Source organism: Pinus tabuliformis, chromosome X, assembly GCF_031772625.1.
Source record: "Pinus tabuliformis cultivar Carrire ecotype Pingquan chromosome X, CPIR1, whole genome shotgun sequence".
Lineage (NCBI taxonomy): Eukaryota > Viridiplantae > Streptophyta > Pinopsida > Pinales > Pinaceae > Pinus > Pinus tabuliformis.
Window position 1 is genome coordinate 46,880,861 of NC_142308.1, and position 16,618 is coordinate 46,897,478.

Genomic DNA, 16,618 nt, shown 5'->3' on the forward strand with positions numbered 1-16,618 from the left:
AAGTCATAGAAATCATATGAGAGAAAATAATTAAATTAAGAAAAGCCCTTCATTATAAACCACATAAGAGAAATTTAAATTAAGAAAAGTCATAGAAATCACATAAGAGAAATTTTTGGCCTAAGTTCATCATGAGGACGAGATCAAGAGGCATACTATAGCAATGACTTAAATAGAAAACAGAAACGTGACTTTAAAATTGGATAATGGTTAAGAGTGGGCCTAATGGTTAAGAGCATGTGTTTCCTCCTAAGAGGTCACAGGTTCAAAACCAGAGGGGGGTAGAGTATGTATGCCTTCGTAGACTTAGCAGTCAAATCGCTGCGCGGAGGTGGGTCCCTTGTCCCACAAACAAGGGGGTCTTATACACCAATTTGGTGTCTGGCTTGGCTGTGACCTTAAAAATAGATATTATTATTATTATAATTAAATTAAGAAAAATCTTTCTTAGACATCACATAAGAGAAAATAATTAAATTAAGAAAGATCTTTCATTAGAAATCATATAAAAGAAATTTAAATTAAGAAAAGTCATAGAAATCACATAAGAGAAATTTTTGGCCAAAGTTCATAATGAGGACGAGATCAAGAGGCATAAAGACATACTATAGCAAAGGCTTAAATAGAATTTTTTAGCCAAAATTCATGATGAAGACCAGATCAAGAAACAGACTATAACAAAAGCTTAAATAAAGATCAACATAAATACCATGTTTTGCATTTTGTTTATTTTATTTTATTTTAAAATCAACACTGTTCAATTTACTCTCCGTCAATTTTAGTCGAAACTTAAGCAACTTTGGTTAGTTTAATTAAGTTTTAATTAATTTTAACCAAATTGGACGTTTGCCCACGACTTATTTTATTTTAGTTTAACTGGTAAATGAGAAGGTTTTGGCCACTTTGAGGTTTTGTTGAAATGAAGCACTGCTGAGAAGATCCAATTGCCCTAAAATTAACCCAAATCAAAATAACAGAAGGTCGGAAGATCCAGAGAGCGAGTGCAGACTCGACAATGGGGATCCCAAAGACATCAAGGAAGGGCAAGAAGGCGTGGCGGAGCAACATCAGCACTGCCGATGTCGACAATTTCTTTGTCCAGGCCGACAAAGACGCTCGCAGCGGTGGCCCCCTCACTGATGTTAGCAGCGACTCCCTCTTCTTCTTGGACAAATCCAAAGGTCTTCGTTTCGATACCCCTACTGTACTTTTACATCTTTTAAAAAATTTCTCAGACTCCTTATTTGTTCTCCGACTGAACGCATGCAGATTATTCAATTAAGAGGAAGATCGAGAAGCACAGGAACAAGGTTCTTCACTATGACAGCATACTGCAAAATAATCCCTTCACTAGTCCTATTCCGACTTCAAAGAAGAAGAAGCAGCCGCCTAAGACTAAACCTCCTCCTACAAAAACTCCAAGTCTGAAGCCTGCCGAGGTACTGCCTTTTCAATTCTTATTTGTTTTGGAGTCTCTTTATTGATTCCTGACCTACCGACAACTTCTGTTATCCAACTGCTTTTTAGTTAAAAGTACCATAGGCCAAAATGTTATTGCTATCGTGCGGCCTTACTATAACACGACTGGAACTCAACCACCCACCTTCACACACATATGGTGTATGCATATATATGTATGTATTAGTGTGTTGCTGTATGGCTGTATGTACATACTTTGGGGGACGGGGATTGTAGGGCACAACCCCTTTTCCCTGGGGCATAAGTTCTGCTGCCCTGAGACATCGCGTGGAAAATGGGGGACATTCAGGGGAACTTACCCAACATCCATAGGGACAGCCAGAGATCCCTCAATTGTTTCGGGGTTGCCCGGCTGCACCCTGACTAAATTTCTCCTCTTAGGCGCCAATTTTGTGAGAAGGAAGAAATTGCTTGACAAAGTTAATTTAATATCTGTGTAAACAAACACTAGAGTCACAAAATTTGGACTCGGCAAATCCAAAGTAGAGAGTCAACACGGTGTCTGGGCAAAACTCGACATTAACTTGTCTTATTAAAATACGAGGGAACACACTCAAAAAATCAGGGAACATAAACTTAGCAAAACCAGACAAAACACAGCACAGTAAAGTAATCTAGTTAACCAAAACCGAGTCTGACCGTTTTTGACCACGGGTTTGACTCAGCTCGCTAGCTTGGAAAGAGAAGTTCACCCCGTAGTGCTCGTAGAATAATGAATTCACATCCATGGGGACAGCCAGACATCTCTCTAACTGTCCCGAGGTTGCCTATTTGTTGTAAACATTTATGCCTCTTAGGCATCGTTTTTATGAAGAGGAAAACAATTACCCAACATAGTTAATATAGGATGTGTGTATACACCAAAAGGCACACGATCTGAACTGCACAATAACTCGGTCAATCCAATGAGGAGACTGAACTCAATGACTTGGGTGAATCTTGACAATAACTTGTCTGATTAGAAAGTCAGGGAAATACACTCAAAAAATTCAGGGAACATAAACTTAGTAAAACTAGGAAATTTTTATCAAAGCTCAGCAAATCTAGCGACCAAATTGAGTCTGATCAATTTTGGCTAAGCTTGCTAGCTTGGAGAATGGAGGCAACTTGGGAGTACTTGCAGAGATATAGAAGTCCCGTTTCACTGATATCCATCAATGGAACTAGTCTTGGAAAAGAACAAGCCCTTGAAAGTTGTAGTATGCTATACAGTGGTTTAGTCCAATTACAAATAAGTTATTATTAAATAACATAGTGCAACATCAACAAATTAGATAACATTTGCCTGCATGAATTAAAAGAATTGATAATCAATGGAATCAACATAAACACATCAAAACTTGGTATATGAATTTGGAACAAGTCAAACTAGAACATTCTAATGGTTGAAGTATCAGATTTTTAACTGCTGCTCCGTAGCTATTTTTTAAGCAGCAGTGCTTCCAGCAGGTCCAGTTTGCATTGTTTTGTGTGCAGATTATAATGGTGAGGAGGGTGTATGGCTAAAGGCACATTAGAGTCCCTCAACTAGAGGCAGAGCAGTTTACAAATTTCCAATGTCTGAGTAGGGTTGTATGCATGTGCCATCTTTTGTTAGTGGAGATATCCAAGAGAGGAAGGGTGCATTCCTTGAGGGAGATTTTTATTCTAAGAGGGCATAGTTCCTAGGGTGAGCAAGGTGCATGCATGAGAGCAATTATGATGCATGTAGAGAATGAGTTTCTCTCCAGTGGGTGTTCTATTGTAGGTTAGATAACTCATGCATGAGAGACACGCTCTTACCTAGGGAGTTGCATGCGATAGGGTCAAGGTTTCTCTCCTCAAGGGGAATGTTTCACTGTTGTATTTCTTTTCATCTCTTGTCATATAAAAGAGACTAAGGGTGCTTCACTAAGATGGTTAGATAGTTAGAGTTTTGAGTTGAGAGTGCTTCATTTGGATGGTTAGACAGTTAGATCTTTGAGCTACTTAATCATGATTATTTCTTTTTAGATTAATAAAGAATGATGTGATTGAGAGCTGCAGTTTTGTGTTTGCTTTTCAAATTTTCAGAATTATGTTTTTGCAGATCTAGTATTCCTTATTTGTTATTTTCATTGGTTAATTTGTCATTGGATTCCTAGATTAGGGTTTGGTTTTTAGGAGTGTTGACCTTCTTATCATGTGCTGAAAACTAACATAGTATGAGTGTTGCACATTTGAAATCTTCTAGGGTCTATGCATGGAGAAGGTTGTTGCTCTTGAGAGGGAGTTGCTGTAGGATTTTAGTGGGTGTGATGCCCAAAAGACTAGTTATTGGTGTGATTCATGCCTAAGATAGGCACATTGACTTTGACATGAGGGGTTTGTTGAAGATGTAACTAGGTTCGGTCTTCATAATATATATATTTGTGATTGATGTATTTGTTATATTTTTTTCAAGCATGTTCTTCATGCTAGAGTCAAAAGAATTTTATTTTGAGTCAAAAGAAAATTTGAATTTCTATTTTGAGTCATAAGTCCACAAAATGACCAAGTCGACCCTCCTTGACAAGTCGGCCTAGCCCTCCAAGTGGCACCTATTTAACCCTCGTGGACAACTATACATAAAAGACAAGTTTGACCTACTTGGAGCACATTCATCCAACTAACAAGAAGTAATTTTGAACTTAACAAAGGAGAATAGGAAACCGAGTCAAAGGAGAGAGAAGACAAATCAAAACAAGAAGAATATTCCCCTCGTTGATTGAATCTTTGACTTCTGCAGCTCACATGTGTGAAAGCTTTGATTTATGTGGTAAAAGGCCAAAATTTTCTGAGGTGATTGCAGGCTGAAATTCAGCCCTAGTTGCAGGTTCGAAAATTTTGAAGTTTGACCAGATTTGAAGAAGTTTGACCAATGTTGACTTTGACTTTTGACTTGGCATTTTGGTGGCTCTCATTTTGATCTGATTCTATAAGGAAAGGATTTTTGGGTTTTCCCGTTGTGGGTTTTTCCCTGGCTACTAGCCTAATTTTTGGTTTCTCTTGTCTCATTGTGATCTCTATCTTTCTTGAATAATTGAACAATTGTATAATTTTTTGATGAAGAAGACATGAGAAGGAATAAGAAGACATCTAATATTCACAAGTAATTATCAAGAAGAGGAATTAAGTGTTAGACTATATTGCACTTGGTTTCTCAACATGGTATTAGAGCTAAGGTGAAGGAAGGCAACTTGAAGATCACAACTCTTTAACACTTTTGAAGACATTCTTGTAGTAGCTCTCTCTCTCACTCGCAAGTAAGTACTCTTCTATTTTCTATGTCCAATACTTATGATCAAATGGCATCTATCTGCAAAGAAGGCAACAAGCTTGAAGGTGCATCCAATTTCAAAGCTTGGAAGAAGAGGATTGATCTAGTCCTTATAGAAAATGAAGTCATGCAATTTGTTGAAGGCAAAGTTCTAGCACCAGATAAAAACAATGCTCAAGAAGTGGCCAAGTATAATAAGGGAGAAATCAGAGCTCAAAGGATTCTCTTTGAATCCATCAAAGATCATCTCATCACTTTTGTTTCAAAATTATCTACATCCAAGGAAGTTTATGATACTTTGGTGAACTTGTACTCTATCAACACAATAGGTCATAAGATATCTTTAAGAAATCAACTCTATGGAACAAGGATGACAAAGGAGGACAATGTAGCTTCATATTTTATGAAGATATGAAAGATCAAAGACCAACTTCAAGAGGTTTGTGAAACTATATATGATTAAGAAGTGATTATTTTTGTAATCAATGCTTTCCCTGAAAATTGGGATGGTTTTGTTGGAGGCACTTATGCTAGAAAGGAAACTCCTACTTTTGAAGAGTTATAGGCTTCTTGCACTCTAGAAGAATCAAGACTAGAGGCCAAAAGCAATACTCAACCTCATAATGAAGATTCTCAAGCCTTTGCAGCTAGATCAAAGAAGAAATTTGGATCTCAAAATAGAAATGTCGATAACAGATCTCAAGGAAATAGAGATATGTCCAAAGTCCAATGCTTTGGATGTCATAAATACAGACACTACAAGAAAGATTGTCCTTAGAACCCTAAGAACAACAAGAGGAAGGAAAGGCATGAAGCATCAACAACTGAAGATGAAGAAGCTCCAAAGAAACCGAAGGATGAAAATCACAAGGATCTCTACTATTGAAGATAATGAAGAATATGGCTAGTGCGCATAGCAATAATCATACATCCACTCTTGCACCAGGTTTGAAGTAAAAATTTACTTTTCATTTTTGAGTTTAGAAGATGATAGTTCGAATAGAACCTATTAAGGATAAGATAAGGTCATAACCTATGAGAGCTATTATATTTGGGATTCACAAGTAGAAGTTTGTCTAGATTGATTCAAGGGTATTAAAATTAAGTGGGAGCTTTTGGTCACCTTTAGAAAGAGTCAATCCTTTGAAGAATGTAATTTTATGAGAAGAAGCCTCGTTGACTACTAGTAGGAATATCTATTGATTAAAGAAAGCAATTGCATGGTAGAAACTCTTGTGTCTTCAAGAAAAGAAGACTATCTGATTATGAAAATTTAGAAGGAAGCGAACATTTCTCTCAAAGAAGTAAGGACTACAGGTGTATGATGAAGGCGACCAAGGTTTTGGAAAATGGAAGAAGACCAAAACAAAATGGGTGTTAAGAAGTCTATCATAAATGGTCTACTTGTCCCTGAAAAGTCAAAATCTTGCTTGCAACATGTCATAAATCTTGTGAAGATTCTTCCAACTAGAAATAGTTAACTTTTGACAAGACAATCGCTCCAAATTCCACTGAAGCTGATTCAAACTTATACATCAAAGAATGAGCCAGTTATATTACTATAAATAATAATACATAAACAATGTTTAATGCAAAGCACTTTGATCTAATGAGAAACAAACTTTTCCAAGTCAATGGCAATGGATGCCTAGACTCTGACAACAGATGAAAGAAACGGAAGGACATAGTAAAACAAGAGGACGTTCTCGAATAAAAGAGGAGCAGGCAATTTGAAGCATGCATTCATTAAAGAAGTCAAGAGCTAACATACACTAGTTGGCAACATGAAAGCATGATTTGAGAAGATTCTCTCGTTAAGAAGGAAGTAGCTCACATTTGCCTCAGTTGGAAGGGTTATTCCATATTTGTGAAGGATATAGGAATCTCATGATTATAGAAGACCTTGTACTTTGGATGATTCAAAAGGAACTCATGAAGTTGAAGGAACAAGGTATTGAGATGGAAGCAAAATGTGACATGGAGAATCTTGAATTGATTCACTACTACTTGGGACTTAGCAGAAAACTGATGAAATTTAGAATGATGGACCTATGACAACTTTTGGAGAGTCTTGATATTGTTGATACATCATTATACTGATAACTGATTGATTCCTTGATACATTTAATTCAAGGGTACATTGATTGGGCTGACAATAGTGATGGTGAAACATGTACTACTGGTAGTTGTTTTTGTTTAGGATTTTGCTATAGTTCCTTGAAAGAGCATGAAGCTGGATTCCGTTGCACTAAGCACTGAGGATACAAAATATATGGAAGTTTGTGCAGTTAAGCAATTTGATACTTTACTATATGAAGATTATCAGAGAACTTGGTTTTTCATGGAAGGTTGAAAGCACATGATGATTCAAGATGTGATGCAGATGGGAGTCAAGAAGCTACAACAGGATCTCCACAAATGAACATGTAGTTGTTGTAAGGGAAGTATGAGTACTTTCGAGACAAGCTTAGGCTTGTGGATTACTCCTCCTAGATTGAGAGGGAGTGAGGATGAACACATAGTTCTCCATGTGTCATGTATTGTGGCTAGGACTAACAACCGTAAGTCAAGTACATGGGCACGAATAGGGAGAATGGTGGATTGGATGAACATCTTGGATTGACATTCTTGAGTCATGTACTGTGGTTGTTTAGGATTAACACCCTAAGTCAAGTACGTGGACTTGGTTAAAGAATGGTTCAGTGGACTGACATTTCCTCGTGACAAGTAGGAAATGGTCTTGTGGAGGACTTACTCTGGTGAACCTAGGTGGAGTATGTGACTTGAAGAGGCAGTGTGGTGTCCTATTGAATGACTCCCAACATTGTGCTCTAATCTAGTGGATAGATAGAGCTTACTTGTCAAGGACTTGGTATTTTGAAAATGTTGGTTACAATGATGTTATCATTGATGATGCTTATCAATCTGGATACTTTCTTATGAGAGTATTTCAACTAGAGAATGTTCCGATAAGTCATTATGAATACCTCCCTAGTTGAGAGGGAGTGTTGAAGATGTAACTCGGTTCGGTCTTCATAATATATATATATATATATATATATATATATATATATATATATATATATATATATATATATATATATATATATATATATATATCATTTATGCATGTATTTATTATATTTTTGTCAAGCACGTTCTTCATGCTAGATTTTTTTTGAGTCAAAGGAAAATTTATTTATGCCATGCCCCATTTGGACATTTAAAAGAAAGAAATTTTTTATTTTTGTTTTGAGTCATAAGTCCACAAAATGACCAAGTTGGCCTAGCCCTCCATGTGGCACCTATTCAACCCTCTTGGACAACTATATATAAAAGACAAGTTCGACCTACTTGGAGCACATTCATCCAACACACGAGAAGTATATCTGAACCTAGCAAAGGAGAAGAAGCTAAGTCAAAGGAGAGAGAAGACAAGTCAAAAAAGAAGAATATTCTCTTCGTTGACCGAATCTTTGACTTCTACAACTCACACATGTGAAAGGTCTGATTTCTGTGGTAAAAGGTTGAAATTTTCTGAGGTGATTATAGGCTAAAATTTGACCCTAGTTGCATGTCTAAAAATTTTGAAGTTTGATTAGATTTGAAGAAGCTTGACCATCGTTGACTTTGACTTTTAGAGGTGACTTGGAGGAGGGTTTGACTTGGCATTTTGGTGGTAATTTGGTCTTGGTCTTGGATTGCATATCTCTCATTTTGATCTGATTCTATAAGGAAACGATTGTTGGGTTTTCCCCTGGCTACTAGCCTAATTTTTGGTGTCTCTTGTTTCATTGTGATCTCTATCTTTCTTGAATAATTGAACTGGTGTCTAATTGCTTGATGAAGAAGACATAAGAAGGAATAAGAAGACATCTAATATTCACAAGTAATTATCAAGAAGAGGAATTAAGTGTTAGAATATACTGCGCTTGGTTTCTCAACAGGGTTGTGTGTGAGATACTTGTGTAGGTTCATGATTGAGTCTTGATTTGCTCCTATGATATGTTCTTGATTTGTTTTGTATCCAATTGTTTTTTTGTTGAAAGTCTGTTTAGCGTTGAAAAATGTGTAACTAGGTTCAGTCTTCATTAGTATGAAATGCATTCTTGTATATATAAAATGAAAACGAAATTATTATTATTGGAGCATGGATTTCATGCTCAAGTTCTTTTATTTTATAGGTCAAGCACCCATTGAGTGCTTCTAGGGTTTGTCCTAGGTATAAGAGTCATTGTCATATATGGAAGACCCTATGGGCACATTGTAAATTGTAAAAGAAAATTTATTTTGTCTTGAAAATGTCAAAATACCTCCAAGATCAAGTCGGCCTACATGAGCTGTCAAGTCAGCCTAAGTGAAGAGACATGTCCACCCTTGAAGGAAGCCTATATATAAGAGGAACTCGTCCTCCATTTGGATCATTCACTCACTCATCTCTCATACGAAGAAGGAAGCAATAGAAGGACAAAGAAGGAAGTGCGAAGAAGAAGTCGAAGTGTTTTTGGGTCTCTCTACTTTCTTCTAGGAATGCGAAGTTAGGGTTTTTGCACTGGGGAAGTCTAGAAGTTTGATTTTGGAAGCAGGAAGAGAAAGAAGGCAAGCAGAGATCTCTTAGGGTTTCGTATTAGCCCTAAAACTCAAATTAAGGCAAGCGAGGTCAAGGGAAGAGCAACAAGAGGGAGATCGAAGTCTCCTAGTGAAGCAACAATAGTTGCTGGGGCAAAATTTCGGATTTACTGGGGAGGTCAAAGATATTGCAGCAGGAGGTCGAGGAAGACTTGATCTTGGAGGGTACTTGTTTGAGTCTAGGCCATGGTATTCGTCAATTGAAAGATCTAAAAGATAAGAAGATATTTTATGGGTTTTCCCCTCAAGAGGAGGGGTTTTGGCCTTGGCTTGGAGCCTACATACTGTGTCATTGTTCATAATGTTCTGGTAGCTGTTTGATGTATTGCATATTGAACTAGCACAGATAAAAGCTAATAAGTAAAAAGCTAACACAAGCAGTTATCAAGTTAAGTGAATTAACATTTACATTGGCCTACTGAATTCTCAACATTTAGAATTTACAAGAATGGCTAACTTGGGTCACAAAGACTGCTCTAATTAGAAGTCTCTCCCAACTTTACACCTTGGAAGTGTAGGCTTCAAATGTTGGTGGAGGAGTTTGATCTTTGGACTATTGTAGAAGGAAATGTTACAACCCCCACCAACCTTGTGCCATTGGCTGAGCATAATATGAAGGTGGCCAATGCAAAGAATAATCTTGGATTGTGTGAAGGACCATTTGGTCCCTCACATTGCAAAGAAGAAATTGGCTAATGATATGTTTGATGCAATGATCACTTTGTATCAAACCATGGATATTTCTTGTAATATGCTCTTGAAGAACAAACTTATACCACATACATGTCGAACATCGCTAAGTTGAGAGATTAGAGTGCTATGATCAGGATGATCACTAAGTTGAGAGATTAGAGTGCTATGATCAGGATGAAGGATGAGGACAAGAAATTAGTGCCCATATCACTAGATGGGTTATGTCCACCTTCATTATCCTCTGTACAAGGTGTTTATGCTCATGAGAGGTTGCCCACCTTTGAGAAACTCTGTTTTAGAGATAACTCCTAACTTGGATGATTTTCTATTAACGAGAAACCATATTTAATAAAATATAGTAACTCTTGGTTTCATCTTCCAAGAGGTCCATTGATCTTTCATATTCTCCCATTTCCCCTAATATTGACAATTTATTTACAAGGACAAAAATTCTAAAGGATTATGTGTTCTCTTTTGAGCACTTTGGTGCAGATGTTCGCAATTTGGTCATTTGTGGAACAATGTCTCAAATGAATAGTCTTGGCCTTTACATGACATCTAATCAAATTATATTTTGTGTTGATATGTTTAGTTCTATCATGGAATCTAGGATTCGTGGCCAATTTGATTGCAAAAGTATTGTCAACTAGAAGAGGAGTAGAATTCACTTGTTTCTCCCACAAATATTCAAGTATTTTTCTGAGCCGCACACTTTCCTTTGTTGTTTCAACAGTTGCCACACATTTTGCGTTTGTTGTGGAATCTGTTGGAATTGACTGTTTGCATGACCTCAAGGAGAGAGTTGTTGATCCAAGACTCATGAGATAACCTAAAGCCAACACTCCATTTTCTTTATTCTAAATCAAAATATCCAATCAAATTGAAGTCATCCACCTTAGAGTACTTGAGTAAAAAATCTTGAGTTCCCTTCAAGTGTTTTAGAACTCATTTTGTAGGAAATCAATGTCCTTCACAAGACTTTTGCATAAACTTGTAAAGAATCCCAACAACAAATGAAATATCTGGTTTGGTAGTGGTGAGATAGATGAGACTTCCCACAAGCTATCTGTACTTGGTCGCATCATCAAATTCATTTCCTTCTTTTGATGTTATCTTCAAATCTTGTTTAGTGAAGTAAACAGAGGGTTGCATTTAGCCATGCCAAACCCGTTCAACAATTCTTCAATGTACCTCTTTTGGGAGATGAGTATGTACTTTTGATGTTGAGTCACTTCAATGTCTAAGTATTAGTGAAGATGTCTCAAATCTATCATTTCAAAGTCCTTCTTCGAACTTTCTTAATGGATGCAATATTGTTTTCATTGTTCACTATCATCAACAGATCATCTACATACACCATAAGATATACAATAATTTTTACAACTTTCTTGAAAAACAAGGTTGAATCATCAAGATTCAAGTGTTTGAAATTCAATTTCAAAATATGCTCTATTAACTTTTCATATCAGGCTCGTAGTGCTTGTTTTCGGTCATATATTGATTTAATGAGTTTACATACTTTTTGTTATTGTCCCTTCACAACAAAATCTTCTGGTTGAGACATGAAGACATTATTTTTCAAATCTCCATTCAAGAAAGCAATCTACACATCCATTTGATGGACTTTCCATCCATTTCGTGCTGCCAAAGCAAAGAGAGTCTAGATAGTGGCCCATTTTGCTGTGGGGGCAAAAGTTTCCTTTGCCACGAGCCTTGCTTTGTGCTTGTCAAGTGAACCACCTGATTTGTAGTTGTTCTTGTATATCCAATTGCAACCAACTAGATTGGTTCAAAATGAAGGGTCAACTTACTTCCATGCCCCATTCTTGATGAGAGCATCATATCCCTTTTGCATTGCTTCTTTCCACTCATCATGAGTAACTGCTTCTTTAAAGGAAGTTGATTCAAAATTAGTAGATAAATTCAATTCACAATCATATGAAACATTCTTATCATGTACATCACCTGAATTGGAATTATCTACATCACCTCCATCTTGTTTGGTGGAACCTCTGGTTCCTATTTTACTGACTCATTAGGATAAACACTTTCAAGTGTTTTGATGATGCATTTTGGTGGAACTTTTGAGATGGTCTAGGTTACTCCATTGATTGAGATGGTGTTGCATCAATATTCAACCTTCAAATCTTCTTAATCACATCATTAAAAGGATCTTTATGATCAGATGAAGTGCCTTGAACTTCATGAGAGGGAGATGGTGCTTCAAAAATAGGTTCTAGATATTGATCCAAGGTAGGGATCCCCCCTTCAAGATGTGGAATCTCATTATCAAATTCATGGTATGTCTTTACATGAGTGAATCTATCCAAACGATCAAGTTGTTGATCAAAAATATTGTCAATATTGAAAGATTCAAGAAAAAATACATATTTGGAAAGAATAAACTTCTTGTTTACCTCATCGTAAAGACGTTTGCCTTGGTTGTATTCGAATACCCTGAGATGATGCTCTCTCGGCTCCTTGCATCAAGCTTTTTTCTTTGCTCCCTAGGAATCAAGGCATAGCAGGTGGAACCAAGACCTTGGGATGCCTTACTAAAGGAATGTGGCCATACTGCATTTTATAAGGAGTCTTAGTTTTTATTTTTATTTTATTTTTTATTTTTAACAAAACAGATACTTTGTATTCAAAATCTGGATTTCACGGCCAGAACCGTTTTACATCATATCAACAAAACTTGCTTCAAACTTAGCATATGTGTAAATGTCCCAGTACAACCATGAAACTATTTTCTTTCACCTGCTAGCCTTATATACTATTAGAAAACACTGAAATCTACCATAAAGCCCGAAAAACAGTCCTAATATCAAAATACATTGACAAAGCATAAGTAAACATTATCCAAGGTTGGACTTCCCCTCTTCCTCGCTGACAGTATTGCCTCATCTGTTCGGTCCTACGCCAGAGTCTCTGACTCCTCCATCGCTTTGAAGATGGGCCACAAACTCCTTCGGGAGTCCTGCAATGATTCATTGACCAACTCCGAGTTGGCAGTGAGAAGGTCTGTCTCCATCTTCACTATTTTTCGCTCCAAAGACCACAACCTCAAATTTCGCATTGATTCTCTCAGCATTGGCGGCCTGATCCTTCTCTAGCAGTTCCACTCGACGGGGATGAGATCGAGTCTCCCCATAATTAGCTTGAACAAGGATTCAACGGTCCTCTTCCAACGCTCCAGGTCCTCGTCAGGAGGGTTCCCACCATGACCTCCCGACACATTCATGTCTGCGTTCTGCCAACTCTCACTACTATCACCTTGTCTCACCAAGCCTTTAACTGCGGACATCACAACAGAGGGTGGCGACTCCTTATAAGGAGTCTTATTTTTAAAGCATGAGATAGGACCTATTTTTCATATATATTGCACATGGAACTACATTAGTCCAAAACATCAACTTTACATTTCTGAAAAACATCCTGAAGAGAACTATATCTAAGATAGTTCTTTTCATTCTTTCAACTACACTCTTTTGCTGAGGATTGTATGAAATGGTGGTTTGGCATTGAATCCCATGATGTCAAAGATAATTGTCAAATTATTTATATGCATATTGTCTTCCATTATCACTATGAAGAGAACCAATATGTGATTTTTCTTCATTTTGAATCCATACGTGAAATTTTTTAAAAGTTTCAAAAGCTTAAGATTTATTTTTCAATGAGTACACCCCACACAATCTTGGTGTAATCATCAATGAAAGTCATCATATATTTATTGCCATTAGTAGATAGAATAGGCACGGGGCCACGCAAATCAGAATGTATCAATTTGAGTTTTCTACATGCTTTGGAAGTGGAATCATGAAATGTTCGTTTGATGTTTTTTCCAAGGATACAAACATCATATTGCTTTTGTTTCTGAGGAATATTAGGCAAACAAAAACACCATTCTTTTCCAATAAACAAAGGTTCCTATAATTAATATGCCCAAATATAGCATGCCATAGCAGGCTCGATGGCATTGTACCTCCATCGTGATGAGAGAGGTATGCAAAATTTTGTGCATGAGTAGATGTCCCTTTCATCTTCAACATTCTTTCATCCTCCACTCCAGTCATGATAACCATGTTGTTAGAAGCCTTTCCTTATTTTTGCTTTGCCATCAACGATGTGAACGGGGTGGCCTTGCTAACAAATGTGCATAAGGGACAACAAATTTCTTCGTAGCCCTGGAAGATAGAGTACATCATCCAAAAGGAAATCAAGGAGTCCAAACAATTTAAAAGCCTAATGGTACCAAGTTCTGAGAGGTTGAGGCTTGATTATCTTCAAAATATACTGTGCCATCGACATTGTCACTGAAATCCTCAAAGAAGTCTCTCCAAAAGGTCTTGTGACATGTTGCACCTATGTTAAGCAGCGAGGCATCTCTCCTAGTGTTGAAGAATGTAACTAGGTTCGGTCTTCATAATTGTATTTGAGTCACAATGAAATGTACTTATGAAAAATAATTTTATTTTTATTATTATGACTTATTAAAGCATGGGTTTCATGCTTGGGTCATCATGTTTTAGGTCAAAGTCCCCATTGAGGACTTCTAGGATTTATTCAGAGTCATTAGAGTCATTGTCCATTAAAAGAGACCCTTCTTGGGCTTTTGAATCATGTAAAAAGAATTAATATTGAGTCAAATAGACTATTTGTCCCCTCCACACCAAGTCAGCCTCAAGGAGATCAAGTTGGCTTCAAGAAGGGTAATTTGACCTCACTAGAAGGCTATATATACAGAGCAGTTCGAATTCATTTGGAGCATTCATTCTCTCACACACAAGTTCGATATCTAGAAGAAAGAGTTGGAAAAGTGCGAAGTAAGAAAGGAAGGCAAAAGGAGTGCGAAGTTGGAGAAAGAAGAAGAAAAAGAGAAAATCGAAATTTTGGGCTATCTATCTCTCTCTCGTGTGGATTCCTCTAGGAGATCGAAGTCTCTTTTGATAAGTCGAATTTGCTGCTGCTACTGCTAGTTGTTGGGTCGAAGCTGTTGCTGCAAGTTGTTGTTGCTAGGTCAAAGCTACTGCTGGAGAGTTATCATCTTCAAAAGGAAGAAAGGGTTGACGTGGTGTGGAGGAAATTTTTGTCTAGGTCAAGAGTCTTGGATTATCTCGTGAAATTATTGAAGAAAGAATTGTTGACTGGGTTTTCCCCTAGATAGGGGTTTTGCCCTGACTGTCTGCCTATATCTGGTGTTTATGATCTTTGTGCTGTTGTTTTTGGTAATTGCTTGATGAACTAAAAGATAAAAGAAGAACATAAAGATAATAGAGTCACAAGTAATTATCTATATAAAGAAAATATTTCTGCCTTTTTAATTTTCTAACACCTAGAAGCAAATGAAGTATGAAATAGATCTTCAGTTACTCCAGTATTGCAATGGGCAACAATGTATTGAGCAGATTCAGGTGCTTTACCTTTTGCTAGGTCTAATGTTTTACCTCTATCTTCTTTCTGTTCTTGTTTGTCGTTGATGTTCTCCTAGGTGATTTTGCATTTTTATGCATCGTGTCCATTTCTGCTATAATGGACACAATGAAGATCAGATCTTTCACCATGGTTGTGTCTACTTCCTCTTCGTCTGAAGTTGTTTTTTCCATGTTCTCTTTTACTGCTTTCTCCTCTAGAAGAATCATGTGACTGATTCTTTCCTTTCTGAGAATGGCATATGGTTTCTTTAGGGGGTTGAAGGCTTTCTCATGTTTTGCAACTTTCTCCACAAAGAGCCAAATGTAAGACTTTAGTTGGTCACTAGCTTGCAGGGATTCAAGATAGTGAGAGTACATAGGATAAAGGGCCTTGATGAAGGTTGTGAGAGGAAGGTCTATCTTTACTCTAGTGGCATCTACATCATGTATGATAGCTTTGATCAGAAGCCAAGGCCATGGGGCCATCATCTTTCAACTCTAGATTGAAAAGTTTTATTGACAGTTGCACAAGATCCAATTCTAAGTGTGAGTTATACAAATCTTTTAACTTCTTTAGAGCACCATAATAATTTGTAATGGAAACTATATGACGACTCACATCTTCACTTACGATGCAACAATTAGGGAACAAGCTTTGTGGTCTTTATTTTTCCATATGATGAGCACCTTGCTTGATGTAGATTTCTCAAGGGTACTGGCCTTCTCTCCTTCATAGATGCCATCCCATAGTTTATTGAAATTCAATGCGTGTTTGATCTTTTTGGACCATTCTTTGTAGTTATCCTTGTTAGTTAGGACTATGTCTACGATGGAGATGAGGGAATTCATCTTCAAACAAAATCTTTGCAACAATAATCTCTAGTGGAAAACTCTAAAATGGCTTTGAAATGTCTTTCCAATCGAACATCAAGAGCGTGCTTAAATTTTAAATTGAAATGGCTCTGAAATGTTTTTCCAATCGAACATCAAGAGCTTGCTTGAATTTTAAATTGCAGACAAGACATAACTTCTCACTTTAGTTTTCTTGGACTAAGTTAAAAAGTAGTGTAGAAGAGGGTTCTTGATCTTTGCACCAATAAATGTAACCATAGAAAAAATTCTC

General features: G+C 37.0%; 1 protein-coding gene across 2 annotated transcripts in view; it reads left to right on the forward strand.

The window, feature by feature from the left end:
- Positions 1-877: 877 nt before the first annotated feature.
- LOC149138248 (Nop53 protein) overlaps positions 878-16,618 on the forward strand; it is a 186,102-nt gene continuing 170,361 nt past the window's right edge. The window contains exons 1-2 of one of the 2 annotated variants that reach the window (XM_089449822.1): positions 878-1,181; positions 1,270-1,439. In XM_089449822.1, the coding sequence (XP_089305948.1) occupies positions 1,016-1,181; positions 1,270-1,439 (336 nt within the window). In that variant the 5' untranslated portion in view covers positions 878-1,015. The remainder of the gene's footprint in view (positions 1,182-1,269; positions 1,440-16,618) is intronic. The other variant, XM_089449823.1, reaches the window with a different exon arrangement.